This window comes from Bufo bufo, chromosome 3 (genome assembly GCF_905171765.1).
Source record: "Bufo bufo chromosome 3, aBufBuf1.1, whole genome shotgun sequence".
In the NCBI taxonomy this organism is placed as follows: Eukaryota; Metazoa; Chordata; class Amphibia; order Anura; family Bufonidae; genus Bufo; species Bufo bufo.
The window spans coordinates 384,337,894-384,357,246 of record NC_053391.1 but is presented as its reverse complement, the minus strand read 5'-3'; the positions used below and the strand labels follow the sequence as shown (position 1 = coordinate 384,357,246).

Sequence of the window (19,353 nt, the reverse complement as noted above, 5' to 3'; positions counted from 1 at the left end):
TTCCCGCAATGCCCGGGCGCCTCATATATATTATACTTACCCCGCTCCCCTCACGACCGCCGCTGCATCTCCCCGTTGTGCGGATCAAAACATCCGGCGATGGGGGTAGTAGTTGATAGCAGGCCACAACGGGGATGGGCTCGTCCTCAAATGAATTGCTAGTAGTTTGCAATGACGGTCCAGATGGGTGTTACCAGTTATGGGTGTGTTCCTGCACAGTCTGACTGTGCAGGGACACACCTCCAACTGGTAACACCCACCCTGACCTTCATTACAGACTGCTACTAATTCATTCATAACTTCTATCAGGAATTAAAAAAAAAAAAGAATGGCGCATGACCGAATCATAAGAACAAATGCTTGAGAATTGGTATTACATGGGGAATGCAAGTAGTTACAAAAACAGACATGTCAGGAGAGGTGACGGGTCCTTTTATCTGTTCAGCTAGGTTTGAGTCAAAAATAAATAATTATAATATTTATATCCAGGTAAAGGTGATATAGAGGAGATGTAAAAAATAAGAACCTGGTGAATGATGTTGTATGATTCTACTCAGATCCAAAGAAGAAGCCCTTGAATGGGTTTTCTGTGGTCTCGGGGGTGGAGTTGGAGGCTCTTCAACTTTCTTCATGGTCTCTTCAATAGAAGTGCTGGAGTAAGACCTGAATAATAAAGTGAAATCAATCAGCTTTATTGGGTATAGCTGGAATGAGGCCACACACAAGTACATACAGGCTTTCTTCCAAATGTAGTGCACACTTGAGTCCTCTCCATTAGGTAAAACTGCACAGCAGTCCGGACTGTGTATCTCAGCTAACATCAGGGAAACCGGGCGCAGTAGGAAAATAAAAAATAGGGATCTGCAGTCCTTATCCGCAGTTCTATGTATGTATTACTGTAATTAATAGTTCAAAATCGGGTTGACAGATTCCCTTGAAACGCAAGCTATCACGTTCCGCATGGTGCCTGAACTGCAGACAGCATGTTATAGAGCAGGAGTAGCTGAGGAGATTAATATATAGTTTTGAGGGAAAAGTACATCTCAATTGCTGTAAAACATCACAATGCACACCCTAACTGCTGCAGAAACTCCTACATAGAGGGAGGGGACAGGGGAACGTACTGTGTACTCTGCGCAGGAATAAAAAGGGGTAGGGTGGACACCAGGGGAGAAAGGTGTCAGGAGAACAGAATGTGGAAGAAGCCCTAGATGGCACTTCAGGTCATACTGCCCAGTGACCACTGTGGTCCAGGCTGGCAGGGACGGCACCAGACATGAGTCTAGTGAGACCAAGATAAGTCTGAGGGGATAAATGAACACAGACTGGAGCTAAGTTGTAGGGGCTATCCAAACAGAGCTTATAGTGCAAGCCAAACTGTAAGGATACTATATGCTATGCAGCAAGGTGTGCAAAGTCTAGAGAGGGCTCAGCAGGCTAGGACTGGCCCACAGGGGAGCAGATGAGTACCCCAGTGTGCCCCTGAGGCCGGATGGGCCACTAGTCCCCCGCCCCCTGCACAAGTGGCACATGGCACAGCACACTGACGGCACTACATCTATACAGCATCTCAACTAGCCTGTGCATCCATATAAAACTGAGTCGATTATATAAGAAACTACCCAGTTTATTATTATAGATGCATCGGGTGGCTGAGATGACTTCTAGACACAGAGACAGGCCGGCCTGTATCCTCTTTACCCAGGGAAAGGGGCCCCCATCATAAATCCTCTTACGTTTTGAAGCTGCCTGCAGCTGTATGATCATATGTCCATAGCTAAGAGGGACATAGTCCAAGGCAAGAGTCAGTCTCCACAATACCGACAGGGTCTCCAGGACAGAACGTTCAGAGGAACAGCCTAGCCAAGAGGTTACTACTGAAAATAAATGCATGTTGGTGCAGTATTAGGAATTTGCGAACAGGGGTTAGGTAATGTTTGCATGTAGGTGTACAATGAACTTTAGTGGTGGGGCCTAAGCCCCCCGAGTCTGACACTGGGGGCTCTTGGCACTAAGAAGCTGCTGGCACAGCACTGCCTCCTCTGAGCAGCAGATGGGAATTTAGTCTTTGCAGTGAGCTGGTATGGTAGAACTGACCCTGGGCAGAGTTAAAGCAGGGGCAGAAAATAGCATCTGGCCTTGGTGCCTAAAGGACCCCTCCAACACATAAGAAGACACAAGTATTCTAACCAGCAGATGACAAGGGAGGGCCATTTTACAGGTTTTTCACTGGGGCCCAGGAACTTCAGGTGACTCCTTTGGCACTTCCTATACACATCACAAATATCAGTATTGTTTCCTTTTCTAACGTAAAACAAGATAAACCAAGTATTATCTAATAAACAGCAGCAGGAATCTTTTTTTAAATTGCAATGTTTTTGCCACAAAGGCCTGACAATAACATAGTAAAACTGTACCATTTTGTGGTATATCATATATTAATATACTGTATATTATAAATACACAGATATTGCAAATATTGGTCTAAACTAGTTAATATGGCGACACTCACCTAGACCTTGGCCTTGTTTTGTGTGTGTACGGGTCTTGGTGGACAGCTGAAAAAAATTACATTGGATTAAAATGTATTTTACATCAGTCTGCCAGGTACTGAGGTTTAATGTTTATAAAAAGTAAGTGAATTTAAAGGGAGTGATCAGAATTGACCATGCTAAACTGCTGACAGCACTATGTAGGAGCTGGAGAGAGCAGTATAAACCTTTTGTAGAGCTTTTTTTTTCAGTAGTGTGAACACAAAGTTTTATTCTGTAAGATTCTGCTCCTGTAAGTGCCCTCCCAACAGAGCTGCTTTAAAGCCCATCCCCTCTGCTCTGAGAGACAGATGTAGTGGTCTTCTGGTTGTCACTCTCTCGGCTATGAAGCAGCTCAATGTAAAGAGCACTTCACAGTGAAGCCCTGCCTCCTGGCGACTTGTAGGTGCAGAATCTAGCAGAATAAAGTGTCATATTCACACTACTCCTGATAAAAAAATATTCACAAAATATATATTTTTTTCCTGCACCCCCCTACATAGTGCTGTCAGCAGTTTAGCATGGTCAAAAATGTTGACAAACTTCCTTTAAATTGGAATACTGCAAGTTAACTGAATATATAATTGAAGGACAATATACATTCGAGTCTTTTTACTTGGCCAGAACATGAGGCCAATTATCAGGAATGAACATTTGTATAAATGCTTCTTCCTGACAATTAGTCATCTAAATTTGCTATTGGTATAGTAAGGACCAGCACTCGCTTCAGTAATAATTTCAAATAGATTTAATGGTCACATACAAATGATAAGTGACGCGTGCGTTTCGGCTACTGTGAGCCTTTGTCAAAACATAAATTTGCTATTGATCAGCCAACAAGTAGACTCTTGGCTGATCCGATCATTTATAAGAGCATGAAAATGCTCACTAGTTTGAAGCACATCTCCCCATGTGAGCAGAAGATGGTCTGATGACATAATGTTAAAAATAGGTGAGTAACAATCGATTGTCCCCCATGCACTTTTCATCAGCCTGTGTAGATCCCTCCCGGCTTCCCCATACATATACATATGTCTGTGTATGCTATGGGGAGAGTGGAGAAAACCATTGCCAGTCAATTTTGATGGGGCCTTATCACCTCGGACAACAAAAGGATTGGGCGAAAAAATTAATTTTGCCCAATCCTTGTCTACCCCAATTTCATCTGGAGTGGCAGAATCGGAAGCTCAACACACAAATAAGTGTGTCAACCAAACCTGCTGTTCTCAGCGTGTTCGGACGACAAAATTATAATGTGTATGGCCAGCTTTAGAATCATGATCAGTTGTGGATGTATGAATTCTAGAGAGAGGTTTGTAAGTGACGAACCAAGACAGTCTCATTTTGGTACATTTACGAAAAACAGATTACTAAAATCCCATTAATACTAGAAAATTACTTTGCCAGATAAGGATCAGATTAAGAGATTGTCAAGTAAATCCTGCTGTAAATTTCAGGAGTAAAGAGGTTTATTAAGACTGTCCTGGTGTACACATACCTCTCAGACAGCACTAAGCCACTGTATCTTTTTGGCATTGCTATTAGTCTCAAATCTTTTTATAATTAAAAACCTGAAATATTTTTTACCTAAGACACATGGGTACATGTATACAGTGAAATAATAAAATCTATTACAGTTTGGTAACTTCAGTAAACTACACATGAAATAGAAAAATCTGAAAACCACATTGTTATGAGATCACAGCATTGGTTCAATTTACTTCCAATGCTAAGTGCACAATTTATTAAAAAAAAGAAGCCCCATCTCAGCCGACTACCTAACTGCAGACCACGTGCATGCCCGGCAAATTTGCATAAAGGAATCATGATCTACCAAAGTGGGAAGGAAGCTGAGAGAGGGTCCTTGTTCTGCAGACTGCAAGTGTTCAGTAGCTGGGAAACCACACTGAATCTGCACTATATGAACAAAGCCTTAAGAATGTATTAATCCAGGCAAGAGCCAGATTTCCCCATTTGGATTTATATGCTCTAAAGCTTGTCTCGTTTTAATATTTAGTAGTCTACTTTTTCATTTGGAGTGGATTGACTTTAGTATTTTATCAGAATATATTTCAGTTTGTAAGTGAATATATATAACATACTTTATGAATGACATGGATTTCTTATCCTAGGAATGTCTGACAGCTATGCAACCACATGGAACAGGATGGCCATGGCGGAACAGGTCATCTGTCTGTATTTCTTTTCTTAAGGCCTCCTGCACTTGACCGTATGGCTTTTTCAGTGTTTTGCAGTCCGTTTTTTACGGATCCATTGTTCAGTTTTTTGTTTCCATTGTGTTTCCGTTACGTTTTTCCATATGGTATACACAGTATACAGTAATTACATAGAAGAAATTGGTCTGGGCATAAAAATTTCAATAGATGGTTCCGCAAAAATGGAACGGATACGGAAGACATACGGAGTTCTATCTTTCAACGGAACGGAAATATGGAAATACGGAAACGGAATGCATACGGAGTACATTCAGTTTTTTTTTGCGGAACCATTGAAATGAATGGTTCCGTGTGCTGTCCGCATCCGTTGCACCGTTCCGTGGCCCCGCAAAAAAAAAATAGCATGTCCTATTCTTGTCCGTTTTGCGGACAAGAATAGGCATGTCTACAATGGGCCGCCCATTCCGTTCCGCAAATTGCGGAAGGCACACGGGCGGCTTCCGTTTTTTGCGGATCTGCGGTTTGCGTACCGCAAAAAAAAGGCACGGTCGGGTGTATGAGGCCTAAATGAAACCTGTCATCATTTTCTAAGCCTATTTATCCACTCACTTTTCTATAAATACTTTTTAATACATTAATAATGATATTAAAATCAATTCTGAACGAACTATCAGTTCAGAGAAAAACCTAAAATAAATGTTCCCGCCATATTAGATGAGTCCTGTCTCCTCCATGCTTCAGAGATGAGTCCAGCGTTCTCTGACTCTGAGCCCAGCCACGCCCACAAACGAATAAGACCCTCTACGATTGCTCATTTCCACACCTCCTCTTCCAAGTCTCGCAGCTACGCAGTACACATTATATGATCAGTAGTAGTGTTGATCACGAATATTCAAATCGCAAATTTTTATCGCAAATATCGGCACTTCGAGAATTCGCAAAGATCTAGTATATGGTGCTATATCTTCGTAATCGCGAATATTCTAAATTTTTTTCATCAGTGAATGAGGTGACTAACTCTGCACATGCACGGGATTTGGGACGTGAGTTCGGGAGGAGGGTAGGATCTTTAGATTCTGTCACTCTTGTAACGGGAGGTGGGGTTAGGAATGGGAAGTGATGAGGTAAGCATTTCATTTACATAACTTGAAAAAAGCAAAAGTGGACTGGAAAAGAAGTACTTGGAGGTGTTTTAACCTCCTCAGGACCGCCGTACGCAGGATTGCGTCTTTGCGGCGGTCCTGTTACTCTGGGTGGACGCGCCGGTGCGTCCTCTCGCGAGACGCGAGATTTCAGGCAAAGCCGGCCCGCGCATGCGCATTGCGGGCCGGCAAAATTTAAAAGACAAGTTCGTCATCAACCTGCTAGCCAATGATCGTCGCTGGCAGGTTGATGATTTTCAAAAAATCAAATCAGAAGCCATCTAACAAATTATATTTATAAATATAAGGTGTTAAATGGCTTCTGTGCTGCTCTGCTGGTCCTTTTCGTCGGTTGGTCCCAGCAGAGGAACACACATCACAGTGAGTACCCACCAACTCCACACTTAGCCCCCAGATCACGCTCCATCACCCCAATTAACCCCTTGATCACCCCTTGATCGCCCCTGTCAATCACCTAGTGAAAGGGAAAAAAGTGATCAGTGTAAACTGTCACTTTTTTTTCCCACTGGTATTGACTGTTAGGTTTTAGGATAGTTTAGGTTCCTTGGTTAGGTAGTTAGCGATCGTTTAACGCCCAGCCCACCGTACCGCAGTCACTGATTCGCTGATTAGTGTATCGCTAATCAGCATTTGTACTTTTATAGTATCTGTAAGTGATCAAAACTGATCACAGTCAGATCTATAATAGTATTAGTGTCACCTTAGTTCACCCTCCACCCAAAACGCAGTGTTTGTCCGATCAAGCCTGATCGGTCGCACACACGTGCGTTCATCCACGCCCGCCCCGCCGCAGTGACAAAAAATTCTTATTTTTTTGATCACTGCACAATCACTTTACAAGCGCTGCGGCGATAAAAAAAAATCTGTTTTGATATTTTTTATCAATCGCAGAGGCCTCCGGTACTTCGCTAGCCTCCCATTTGTAAGACAGGATTGCTTTTTTTCTTGGGTAGTATCAGGGAATACCCCTAAATTTAGTAGTCCAAATGTCAAACAGGGGTATTCTTCTGAAGAGGCCTACAGGATTCGGACCCAGTCGGATGAGGAATGGGAACCCTCATCTGATGAATCTAGCGGGTCAGAATATGAACCTGTAGAAAGCAGTGGCAGTCTGAACCAAAGTTCGGATGAGGAGGTTGAGGTCCCTGATAGCACCAGGCGTACCCGGCCCCTTGTTGCTAGACCACAGGTTGCGCAGGATCCGTTTCAAGGGCAGCAGAGTGGGGCTGGCGCTGTCGGATTACGTAGTGAGGCATACACCAGCAGCGCAGCCCATCCTGGACCTAGTACCAGCACTGCCGTACAACATGGTGAAGTGGCGAGCACCAGAAGGGCAGTTGAAGCTGGTACGGTGGCATAGTTACCCCGTCGCAGCCACCGCACAGACAGGCCCGTAGAGCCCCTAGAGTCCCTGAGGTGCTGGCAAACCCTGATTGGCAGTCCCCAACTTCAGCTGCACCATTAGTTCCCCCTTTCCCCGCCCAGTCTGGAGTTCGGGTTGAGACAGCTCAGATCGGTTCGGCACTGGGATTTTTTGAGCTGTTCTTGACTGCGGAGCTCTTGGACTTAGTCGTGGCAGAAACAAATTGGTATGCCACTCAATTTATAGCCGCCAACCCGGGAAGCTCTTATGCCCAGTCTTTCCGGTGGAAACCCGTCCAAGTTTCCGAAATTACAATTTTTCTGGGCCTTCTCCTCAACATGGGTCTAACCAAAAAGCATGAATTGCGGTCATATTGGTCCACAAACCCAATTCATCACATGCCCATGTTCTCTGCTGCTATGTCCAGGACACGATTTGAGACCATCCTGCGTTTAATGCACTTTAGCGACAACAGCACCTCCCGTCCCAGAGGCTACCCAGCTTTTGACCGGCTCCACAAAATTCGGCCCCTCATAGACCACTTCAACAACAAATTTGCAGATTTGTATACCCCTGAGCAAAACATCTGCATAGACGAGTCCCTTATACATTTTACCGGGCGCCTTGGCTTCAAACAATACATCCCAAGCAAGCGCGCCCGGTATGGGGTCAAATTGAATAAGCTCTGTGAAAGGGCCACAGGCTATACCCACAAATTTCGGATCTATGAGGGTAAAGATCAGACCCTGGAGCCGGTCGGTTGCCCTGACTACCTGGGGAGCAGTGGGAAGACAGTCTGGGACTTGGTGTCACCCTTATTTGGCAAGGGGTACCATCTTTATGTGGACAATTTCTACACAAGTGTGCCCCTCTTCACGCATTTGTTCCTAGAACAGATTGGCTGCTGTGACACCGCGCGACCTAGTCGCCGGGGCTTCCCCCAACGGCTCATTACCACCCGTCTTGCAAGGGGGGAGAGGGCTGCCTTGTGTAACTAAGAACTGCTCGCGGTGAAATGGAGAGACAAGCGTGACATTTACATGCTCTCCTCCATTCACGCAGACACGACAATCCAAATTGAACGAGCAACCAGTGTCATTCAAAAGCCCCTCTGTGTCCACGACTATAATTTGCTCATGGGAGGGGTGGACTTCAATGACCAGATGTTGGCTCCTTATCTACTTTCCCGCAGGACCAGACGCTGGTATAAGAAGGTGTCTGTATATTTAAATCAATTGGCTGCATATAATAGTTTTTTTCTCTACAGTAAGGCTGGGAGAACAGGATCCTTCCTCAAATTTCAGGAAGAGATCATCGAGAACCTCCTGTATCCAGGAGGTTCCGTGGCCCCAACCACCAGTGTAGTGAGCCGTCTACACGAGCGACATTTCCCCAGTGTCATTGCTGGTACCTCAAACCGACCGCCACCCCGAAAAAAATGTCGTGTCTGTAGCAGGAGTGGAATAAGGCGTGACACCCGCTATTTTTGTCCTGACTGCCCTGACCACCCTGCCCTATGCTTTGGGGAGTGTTTCCGGAAATACCACACACAGTTACACTTAGCATAGGGATTGCATCTCACAGGACAGGCACACAGGGTTATTAGGGCCCTTTCACTCACAGCTTCTGCAAACCTCTCCTTTCACCTGGGACAAAGTGCATAATGTACTTCGCCACATCTTTGGGCGATTTGCGCTTTGCACATTGTCCCATGGGGAAGGAGAGGTTTGTCCTATAAAGGTAAAAAAACAAAAAAAAAAAAAAAAACACCGGTAAGCAAAAAAGTTAACGTTCTGTTCAAAAAGTTTAATAAAGTTTATATGTTCCGTTCAAATGTTATTTTAAAGTTAATAAATTTATTGCGTTGCGGTCTGGTTTTTTCTTTTCTTTTTTTTTTTGTTTACCTTCCAGGTGGACCAACCAATCGACTAGCTGCAGAACTGATGTGCATTCTGACAGAAGCATTGCGCTGCTGTCAGATTACACAAAAGTCGGTGTATGCGGCGCTGCAAGACGAGATTTCTCCTCTGCAGTAAAAGATATGTTTGCCGAGGCATATGAGCTGAGGGGGAGGCGGTGTTCATATGCTTTGGCAAACACTTTGTATATATAAAAAAAAAAAATTCAATCCCGGCAATGATTTATTCATCCACATCGATTGATGTGAATGGAGAAATCGGGTTTGCCAGGGCATACGGGCTAAGTGGGTTTGGATGTTGGGCGGAGCTCCTATGTCCTGGCAGACTCCTTTCCCCTCCTTTTTTTTTTGGCAGAGATTTTTTCATCCACATTGATCGATGCGAATGAAGAAATCTGTGCCGTTCATTTTTTACTTTCAGCCTAGAGGCTGAACGGAAAAAAAAAATCTCATTACCCGTATGCTCAATATAAGGAGAATAGCAGAAACTCCTAATGCTGGCCATACATGTAATGATTGCGGAGACCCTCAAATGCCAGGGCAGTACAAACACCCCACAAATGACCCCATTTTGGAAAGAAGACACCCCAAGGTATTCGCTGAGGGGCATATTGAGTCCATGAAAGATTGAAATTTTTGTCCCAAGTTAGCGGAAAGGGAGACTTTGTGAGAAAAAACAAAAGAAAATCAATTTCCGCTAACTTGTGCCAAAAAAAAAAATTTCTATGAACTCGCCATGCCCCTCATTGAATACCTTGGGGTGTCTTCTTTCCAAAATGGAGTCACATGGTGGGTATTTATACTGCCCTGGCATTTTAGGGGCCCTAAAGCGTGAGAAGAAATCTGGAATCCAAATGTCTAAAAATGCCGTCCTAAAAGGAATTTGGGCCCCTTTGCGCATCTAGGCTGCAAAAAAGTGTGACACATGTGGTATCGCTGTACTCAGGAGAAGTTGGGCAATGTGTTTTGGGGTGTCATTTTACATATACCCATGCTGGGTGAAATAAATATCTTGGTCAAATGCCAACTTTGTATAAAAAAGTTGTCTTTTGCCGAGATATTTCTCTCACCCAGCATGGGTATATGTAAAAAGACACCCCAAAACACATTGCCCTACTTCTTCTGAGTACGGCGATACCAGATGTGTGACACTTTTTTGCAGCCTAGGCGGGCAAAGGGGCCCACATTCCAAAGAGCACCTTTTGGATTTCACAGGGCATTTTTTACACATTTTGATTTCAAACTACTTCCCACACATTAGGGCCCCTAAAAGGCCAGGGCAGTATAACTAGACCACAAGTGACCCCATTTTGGAAAGAAGACACCCCAAGGTATTCCGTGAGGGGCATGGCGAGTTCCTAGAATTTTTTATTTTTTGTCACAAGTTAGCGGAAAATGATGATTTTTATTTATTTATTTTCTTACAAAGTCTCATATTCCACTAACTTGTGACAAAAAATAAAAACTTCCATGAACTCACTATGCCCATCACGAAATACCTTGGGGTGTCTTCTTTCCAAAATGGGGTCACTTGTGGGGTAGTTATACTGCCCTGGCATTTTAGGGGCCCGAATGCGTGAGAAGTGGTTTGAAATCAAAATGTGTAAAAAATGCCCTGTGAAATCCGAAAGGTGCTCTTTGGAATGTGGGCCCCTTTGCCCACCTAGGCTGCAAAAAGTGTCACACATCTGGTATAGCCGTACTCAGAAGAAGTAGGGCAATGTGTTTTGGGGTGTCTTTTTACATATACCCATGCTGGGTGAGAGAAATATCTCGGCAAAAGACAACTTTTCCCATTTTTTTATACAAAGTTGGCATTTGACCGAGATATTTATCTCACCCAGCATGGGTATATGTAAAATGACACCCGAAAACACATTGCCCAACTTCTCCTGAGTACGGCGATACCAGATGTGTGACACTTTTTTGTAGCCTAGGTGGGCAAAGGGGCCCACATTCCAAAGAGCACCTTTCGGATTTCACAGGGCATTTTTTACACAGTTTGATTTCAAACTACTTCCCACACATTATGGCCCCTAAAATGCCAGGGCAGTATAACTACCCCACAAGTGACCCCATTTTGGAAAGAAGACACACCAAGGTATTTCGTGATACTTTGTATGAAAAAAATAAAAAATCATCATTTTCCGCTAACTTGTGACAAAAAATAAAAAGTTCTATGAACTCACTATGCCCATCAGCGAATACCTTGGGGTGTCTACTTTCCGAAATGGGGTTATTTGTGGGGTTTTTCTACTGTCTGGGCATTGTAGAACCTCAGGAAACATGACAGGTGCTCAGAAAGTCAGAGCTGCTTCAAAAAGCGGAAATTCACATTTTTGTACAATAGTTTGTAAACGCTATAACTTTTACCCAAACCATTTTTTTTTACCCAAACATTTTTTTTTTATCAAAGACATGTAGAACAATAAATTTTGAGAAAAAATTATATATGGATGTCTTTTTTTAAAAAAAAAATTACAACTGAAAGTGAAAAATTTCATTTTTTTGCAGAAATTTTGTTAAATTTCGATTAATAACAAAAAAAAGTAAAAATGTCAGCAGCAATGAAATACCACCAAATAAAAGCTCTATTAGTGAGAAGAAAAGGAGGTAAAATTCATTTGGGTGGTAAGTTGCATGACCGAGCAATAAATGGTGAAAGTAGTGTAGTGCAGAAATGTAAACAGTGGCCTGGTCTTTAAGGGGGTTTAAGCTAGGGGGGCTGAGGTGGTTAAAAAAATAAATAAATAGGATGATTAGGGTGGGGGAGAACTATCTCAGGATGCCGATGATTCTTATGGTTAAAAACCGGTGACAGGATCTCTTTAATACAGTACCAATAAAGTAGATGAACTCTTCAAAATCTCATGGACACAGTGTACAAATTCTCTCTCTAAAAACATAACGGTCTGATCAGTTTTGTTTCATATTACCGGTTTTGAAGGACTGGAACTTGTTTTTCTCAGTTGGTTCAAGATGAATTATTGTATTTTCTTTTAATGCTGGATTCAAAGAAAAGTAGAAAAACTGTTACTTATATATGCAGTAAACACTGTCTAATGCTCAGAAAACCCTTCTGAGACTATTTTACGTTTGATATCATAAGAACATTTGTATGATCACATTTTCTGGATTATCAAGGCATTCCACGTCTAATCCTCCTTGAGATTAAACATTTGGTGTATGCTGGAACCATGTCACCAAGATTAGAGTAACTTTCTGCATGTATGCTGACAAGCAAATCAAGGGATAAAAAATAAAGAAGAAGCCAAAAAAAAAGCAAGGCATAGATCAAATGATCTTGTACAACCCTTGGGAAGAAGGGGCTATTCAAACCAAAGTGAAGTGGCGTACCTACCATAGAGACAAACCACATGTCTGTTGTTGGGCCCGGCGGGGCGAGAGTGCCCGGCCCTGTAATTCTTCTCCGCTTTCCCAACATATTATAAATTAGAATAGAATGCATTTCCACCAGAATAGGGAAGAAGTTTAGTGCACAGAAATTCTACAGCTTTCACTGATTTCATGAATAACATAATATATATATATATATATATATATATATATAAATAAATATATAAAAATCCCTATACACTGAGCTCCACTAGGTGCTTGCAGTCAACCAGTTTTATAATATGTGAAAGGAAGCAGGAGATTTATTTTTTTATTTATTTTTTAGTAATTTTTTTAAATTACAAGTTTCTTCCGCTCAACCCCTTAAGTACCAGGCCCATTTTTAGTTTTGCATTTCCGTTTTTCCCTCCCCACGTTCTAATGATGGCTTATTTTTTGCGTGACAAGATGCATTTTTTAACGGCACCATTTAATTTACCATTTCTATCATTGTAAAACAGGAAAAAAATTCTTTGTGGGGTTAAATTGAAAAAAATCCACAATTCCACCAAGAGTTTATGGGTTGTTGACACCACAGCGTTCACGGTACGCTGAAAATGACAATACATTCTTATTCTGCAGCTCAATACAAATCCAGCAATACCAAACTTATGTATTTATTTTTTATTTTTTTACTACTTAAAAAAAAATAAAAACCTTTGAAAAAATTGAACTTTTCTTTGCATCACCATTTTCTGACAGCCATAACTTTTTTATATTTTGGTTTACAGAGCTGTATGAGGGCTTGCTTTTGGCGTAATGAACTGTAGCTTTTATTGTCAGAATTTTTGCAGTACATACAACTTTTTGATCACCGTTATTCTTTTTTTTTGGGGAGGGGAAAAATGACTAAAAAATTGAGAATTGTGTGTTTTTAATTTTTTTCTGCTAATGTGTTTACCGGACAGGAATTTTTTAACAATATTTTAATAGTTCAGACATTTTTGGACGTGGCGATACCTAATATGTGTATTTTTTATTGTCTATATGTTTTTATATGTAAAATTGGGAAAGGGGGTGATTTAGACTTTTAATATTTTAATGTTTTGTTTTGTTTTCAACTTTTTAACTATAAGGCCCCTTGGGGATTGTTTGATCCCCTCTCCTATTCACCCTAATAGATCTCTATTAGGTGAATAGGATTTCTACAATCGCCAGTATGGAGAAAGCCATGGCAGGCCTGGATCACTTCAGCAGCATCCAGGTTGCCATGGCAACTGATCAGAGCCCCATGATTTTACTGTGGGGGCTCCGATTGGAAGGCAGAGGGAACCACATCCCTCTGCCTTCACTCACAGGGGCCGTGAGGGGTTATATGACAGGGGCGGCATGATCGCCATTCCCTGTCACTGTCGCCGGGTGCTGGCTGTATGATACAGCCGGCAAACGCCATGTATGGAGCAGGCCTGTTCCATACATCCCCTGCACCACCGTGACGTACCGGTATGTCACAGTGGCTTAAGGGGTTAATACAACAAATTGTAAATTCATCAGAAATTGAGCCATAGGTACTGGGAAACAGTGTGGCCCATACTAAATTTTTCAATGGGGCCCTATGAGATCTATGGCCCTGAAAAAGTGAGTTATGTTCAACATAAAACTCCCTGTCCTTTTCTACCAAGAGTAGGGATAGGAGACACGTTTGGGGATCAAGAATATGTAAAAGAAACCTTTAGATAGAGAATATAAAAATGATAACACAGAAAAAATATCATCAATAAAAAGAAAGTAACTGCAAAATTGCAATCAAACCAATGTTATACCTCCTGAGTCATTCACTGTGCTTTCCTTTAGCGCATTTTGACCAGGTGGTGCTTCTGTGGTTGGTTTCTATTTTTTGAAAAGAACATTATTTTAGATCAAAGTATTAATTCATAAAAAAAATACTAAAGTCCTGATTATTACTATTTAAAAGCAATTGCTTTGCCATTAAATTGCAAAAGCTATAGACTTTATAAAAATACCGGATCAAGGAAATAAATGCTTGTCATGAAGGGGTTTTGTGGACAGCTTTAAAAAATTTTTAAAAAAGGCTCGGAAGGGTTAAAAATAAGTATTAGTTGCCTCGGCATTATCCCAGAGCTATTCTTACTGCCCCAACCCCAGCTGCTCTTCATTTCTAATACACAGGTTTGTAATGCTCGCTCAGCTAATTACTGCTCACAGCCAGCCTGGCTCAACACACAGGAAATGGCTTGGAATGTCATCTCAGCCTATCGCTGGCTGAGGCGGGTCAACATCAGCCAGCGATTGGCGACGACGATATTCCAAGCCATTTCTTGTGTGTTGACCCAGGTCCAAGAAGTGGAAAGCAGCAAGGGATGAAAACAGCAGTGAAACATGAGTAGTGGGGAATCAAAGTGGTGGCCTTTTTTTTATTAAACACCTATAAATTAGGAGGCGAAGCAAAAACAGATATATTAGTTTTCCATTAAAGGGGTTGTCTCATTTCAGAAAATAGCATTTATAATGCAGAGAAAGTTAATACAAGCCAATTACTAATGTATTGTTATTACCCATATTGCCTCCTTTGCTGGCTGGATTCATTTTTCCATCATATTATACACTGCTTGTTTCCATAGTTACGACCACCCTCCAATCCATCAGCAGCGGCCGTGCTTGTACACTATAGGAAAAAGCACTAACCTATGTGCGGTCCCACTGTCCCGACCACCAGAGAGGCTGGTGTTTTTTTCCTATAGTGTGCAAGCACGACCACGGCTGCTGGATTACAGGGTGGTCGTAACCACAGGATATGAGCAGTGTATAATGTGATGGAAAAATGAATCCAGCCAGCAAAGGAAGCAATATAGACAATAACAATACATTAGTAAGTGCCTGATATTAACTTCTTCTACATAATAAATGCCATTTGCGGAAGTGAGACAACCCCTTTTAAGGCTTCACTGCTTGGATATGAGTTGTTCTGTGGGATTTCATGGTGGACCCTCAGGTCAGAGGAGAGGTAGTACATAATCAACAATTACTGTGAACCCATTCAAGGTTTGTGTGATATACTAAAAGGTCAGAAAACCTACTAAGGCCAACAGGACTAATACTTTCTGGTGGATGGTCAACTGAGTGATCAAGTTCTTTAACCTACATAAATATAATGGCCGGGTTTGAACATGACTTGTGTTTTTTTCCTGCTATATATGTGTATTTTTATCACATAAAATGCATTCCTAATAGAGAAATAATAGAGAAATGGTGTCACACGCTTCTCATTTATACAGAACACAGTGCCCTTTTGCTTTTACATATGAAATACCAAACCAGTAGTATTACAAAAACCAAAGGGTTCAACTCAATGATCCGTGAATGCAGAGGCACAGTTGATTCGCGTGCAACCACCATGTACCCAATAGGAAAGAATAATCTAAAGCTTCCATCTGAATTCTAAACTACGGTCACTAACTCTCAGTGGAATTAAATTGGAAGGAGTATGTTTTGGCTTGTACTAGTCTTTCCATAGACTGGTACAGTATATTGCAAGCAATGGAAGCACATCTATCGAGGAGAGGTTGTATACACCACTGGGGTTGTGCTCATGATATCTTTGAAATGTGCCAAGCATTCTTGTAATGAGCACTGGTGTATACAGTGGGAGTGCAAAAACATAAAAACATCAATTATTACTGACTGGCTTGCCGTTACTGATTTCCACATCAAAGAGGATCAGGGGTTCTGAGTTAGCAGGATCTTCACAGACAGTCTCAAGCTGGATGGAAGAGAAAATCAGACGCAGGAGGAAGGGTTGGTATTAAAATGGAATAAACTCAATTGTGATGTAATAAAATAAATAAGAGTTATTCTATTCAAACAAGGCCACAAGAGGATCTTCCAAAGTTTTCTACAAAAAATAAAAAACTGGCCAAAATAGTGCTAAGATTTTATAAATATATATGATGCTAATAGAAAATACAGCAGTCACATAAACACATCCACACGACTACTACATAAGGTCCGTGCTCCAAATATCCAGTGACCCGAGTCACCAGGGGCATAATGTTGGTACATAAGATTAGGGTACTTTCACGCTAGCGTTTTTCTTTTCCGGCATTGAGTTCCGTCCTAGGGGCTCTATACCAGAAAAAAACTGATCAGTTTTATCCTAATGCATTCTGAATGGAGAGCAATCTGTTCAGGATGCATCAGGATGTCTTCAGTTCAGTCCCTCTTACGTTTTTTGGCCGGAGAAAATACTGCAGTATTCTTCAGTTTTCTCTCCGGCCAAAAATCCTGAAAACTTGCTGGAATGCCGGATTGACGGATCCGTTCTTCCGGTCCGCGGAACTGCCTGCCGGAATCCTCTGCCGCAAGTGTGAAAGTACCCTTAAGGTACTTTCACACTTGCGCTAAACTTTTCCGGTATTGAGTTCCGTCCTAGGGGCTCTATACCGGAAAAGAACTGATCAGTTTTATCCTAATGCATTCTGAATGGAGAGCAATCCGTTCAGGATGCATCAGGATGTCTTCAGTTCAGTCACTGTATGGTTTTTGGACGGAGATAATACCGCAGCATGCTGCTGTATTTTCTTTGTCCAAAATTCCGGAACACTTGCCGGAATGCCGGCATTATTTTACATTGAAATGCATTAATGCAAGCCAAGTGTTCCGGAAAAACTGATCCGTTTTTCCAGATGACAACCGGAGAGACGGATCCGGCATTGCAATGCATTTGTGAGATGGATTCGCATCCGGATCCATCTACAAATGGTATCCGATTGCATACAGATTGCCAGAATCCAGCAACGCAAGTGTGAAAGTACCCTAACAATGGTAACAGATTCTAACTTCATATTAATTAGGGACAATGTAACTAAAGCAAACCCATCCAGGTACAGCATATACACTTAATATGTACCATATTACAGGGAGTTCTCCACCATAATAAAATGTTATCCTGCACAGCAAGTGTTGTTTGCAGAATATCCCTGTAGTGATCAGCGTTATTCAACAAAAGTATACTAAAAGGACACTCTTTTGGTATAAATCATGTAAACCTGGCCCTACGGACATGTCTGGCATGTGCTTCAGGAACTGAATTGGGATTTACATCCTTGCCGCTTGATTTTCCTGGCAACGGTGACACTTTCTGACGGAGTTGGTGATTTTACTGGCAACTTAAAACTAATGCAAAGTTGGAATTTATGTTTGACTGGTAGGTGTAGTTCTTAAAGTGCAGTCTTTTTTCAACCAAAATAAAGTTAAATAAAAATAAATAAAAAAGAGGAGCAGGATGATTCCTTTCTGGATTTTTCTATTTCGATTCCACTCCAGGTTTTGGTTAAAACAATCACTGCACCAAAACCCCACAGTGTGAAGACCTAGCCTGTGTGACTGAACGTTTCTTACCTCCTTCCTGGCTGAGCAAACGGTGTTTGTTTCACGATATGCTTCATATACACCATCTGTGGCAGGCCTTATAGGTGCTGTGTAATGAATCATACATATATTTGTGATATTTCCCATCTTAATACATGACTGTATAAAATCTTTTAAATGATCACATTTTATGATAATATTTCCTCTGTAGGGGCATAACTATAATTCGTAGGGCCCAATAGCAAAATAACATAGGGCCCCCATCACCTAGTGTAAGAAAATTAAAGTGGTTATCGGGGGGTTGTTAAATTTTTCCCCTTGGAAATGTAATACGATTTATGTATAGATGATGATCAATGCCTTAGCAGGACTGTGATGCTCTCCCCGATGTAAAAAAGTGGACAGTACTTCTCAGATCACCTGCCATACATTCGTCACGTGAACCTAGCCTGGTTACCACCCGCAATGCAAGTGGGTTCAGCAGGCACAGTCAGGCATCCTTGGGCACTGACTGCCCGATCATCGCAGTCCCGGTAAGTAAATGATCATTATCATCTATAAATACATCATATTACACATCCGCAGTGGGCAAGATAAAAATAAAATAAAACTTTAAAGGTGTGTATAGTAGCACCATATATCAGAAAACACCCATTATAGCAAAAATCTGACATATTGTCATTCCCCACAAAAAGGTAGAACATTCTTGCACCTGATTGGGCTCCCTCAACTTCTTGGCCCCATAGCAAGTGCTACAGCTATAGTTACACCTATGTAAGGCAGTATGTTTTAGACAATATATTTCATGTTATTATGTCTCTTTATGTTATTATTTTGTCAATATTCATTTAGGGATTAAAGTGGCCAGACCCATGGTGGTCATCATACTTACCAGGTCCACATCGTTGTGTTATGGCTCTATCGCTTTATGGTCATCTCTGCAGGTCGCGGGTCTCTTGGAATTAACATCCTGTTAACAGAGGACATGTGACCGTTTCAGCAGTGACTTATCACCCATGCGGCAAGTGACTCAGTGACTTACCGCATGGGTGACAGGTCACTGTTGTGGCCAGTGATTGGCTGCAGCGGTCATGTGAACTCCATCAACACAATGTTGACTCCAAGGGACCAGGGACCTGCGGAGGCGACCATGGAGTCGGAACCCAAAGACGGGGACCAGATCAGTTTGATAACCACCACGGGTCTGGCCACTCTGAGGTCTGTAAAAAAAAAAATTTAAGTTGCACAGCCCCTTTAAGGTGTTGTGGCTGCTACTTGGTCTGTGTATATTGGATTATCTAAGTACTGTATGGTAATATCTATTTAGAGTACATATGGCCACATATAAGAACTTTAGGGGTCATTTACTAAGACCGGCATTTTAGACGCCAGTCATAAAAACCCCTTGCGCTGGCAGTGAATCTGCCAAAGTTTTGTAGGCCTCTGCATAACTTCGGTGCATCCACCGCCAGCTTCC

At 42.0% G+C, this 19,353-nt stretch overlaps 1 protein-coding gene across 2 annotated transcripts in view; it reads right to left on the bottom strand.

Moving 5' to 3' along the window:
• Nucleotides 1-19,353, bottom strand: part of REPS2 (RALBP1 associated Eps domain containing 2) — a 153,831-nt gene that overhangs the window by 40,724 nt on the left and 93,754 nt on the right. For both annotated transcript variants that reach the window (XM_040424742.1, XM_040424743.1), the window contains exons 9-14: nucleotides 17,907-17,983; nucleotides 16,192-16,269; nucleotides 14,312-14,378; nucleotides 12,089-12,157; nucleotides 2,513-2,558; nucleotides 527-663 (exon numbers count right to left, since the gene is read on the bottom strand). In XM_040424742.1, coding sequence (XP_040280676.1) covers nucleotides 527-663; nucleotides 2,513-2,558; nucleotides 12,089-12,157; nucleotides 14,312-14,378; nucleotides 16,192-16,269; nucleotides 17,907-17,983 — 474 coding nt within the window. The remainder of the gene's footprint in view (nucleotides 1-526; nucleotides 664-2,512; nucleotides 2,559-12,088; nucleotides 12,158-14,311; nucleotides 14,379-16,191; nucleotides 16,270-17,906; nucleotides 17,984-19,353) is intronic.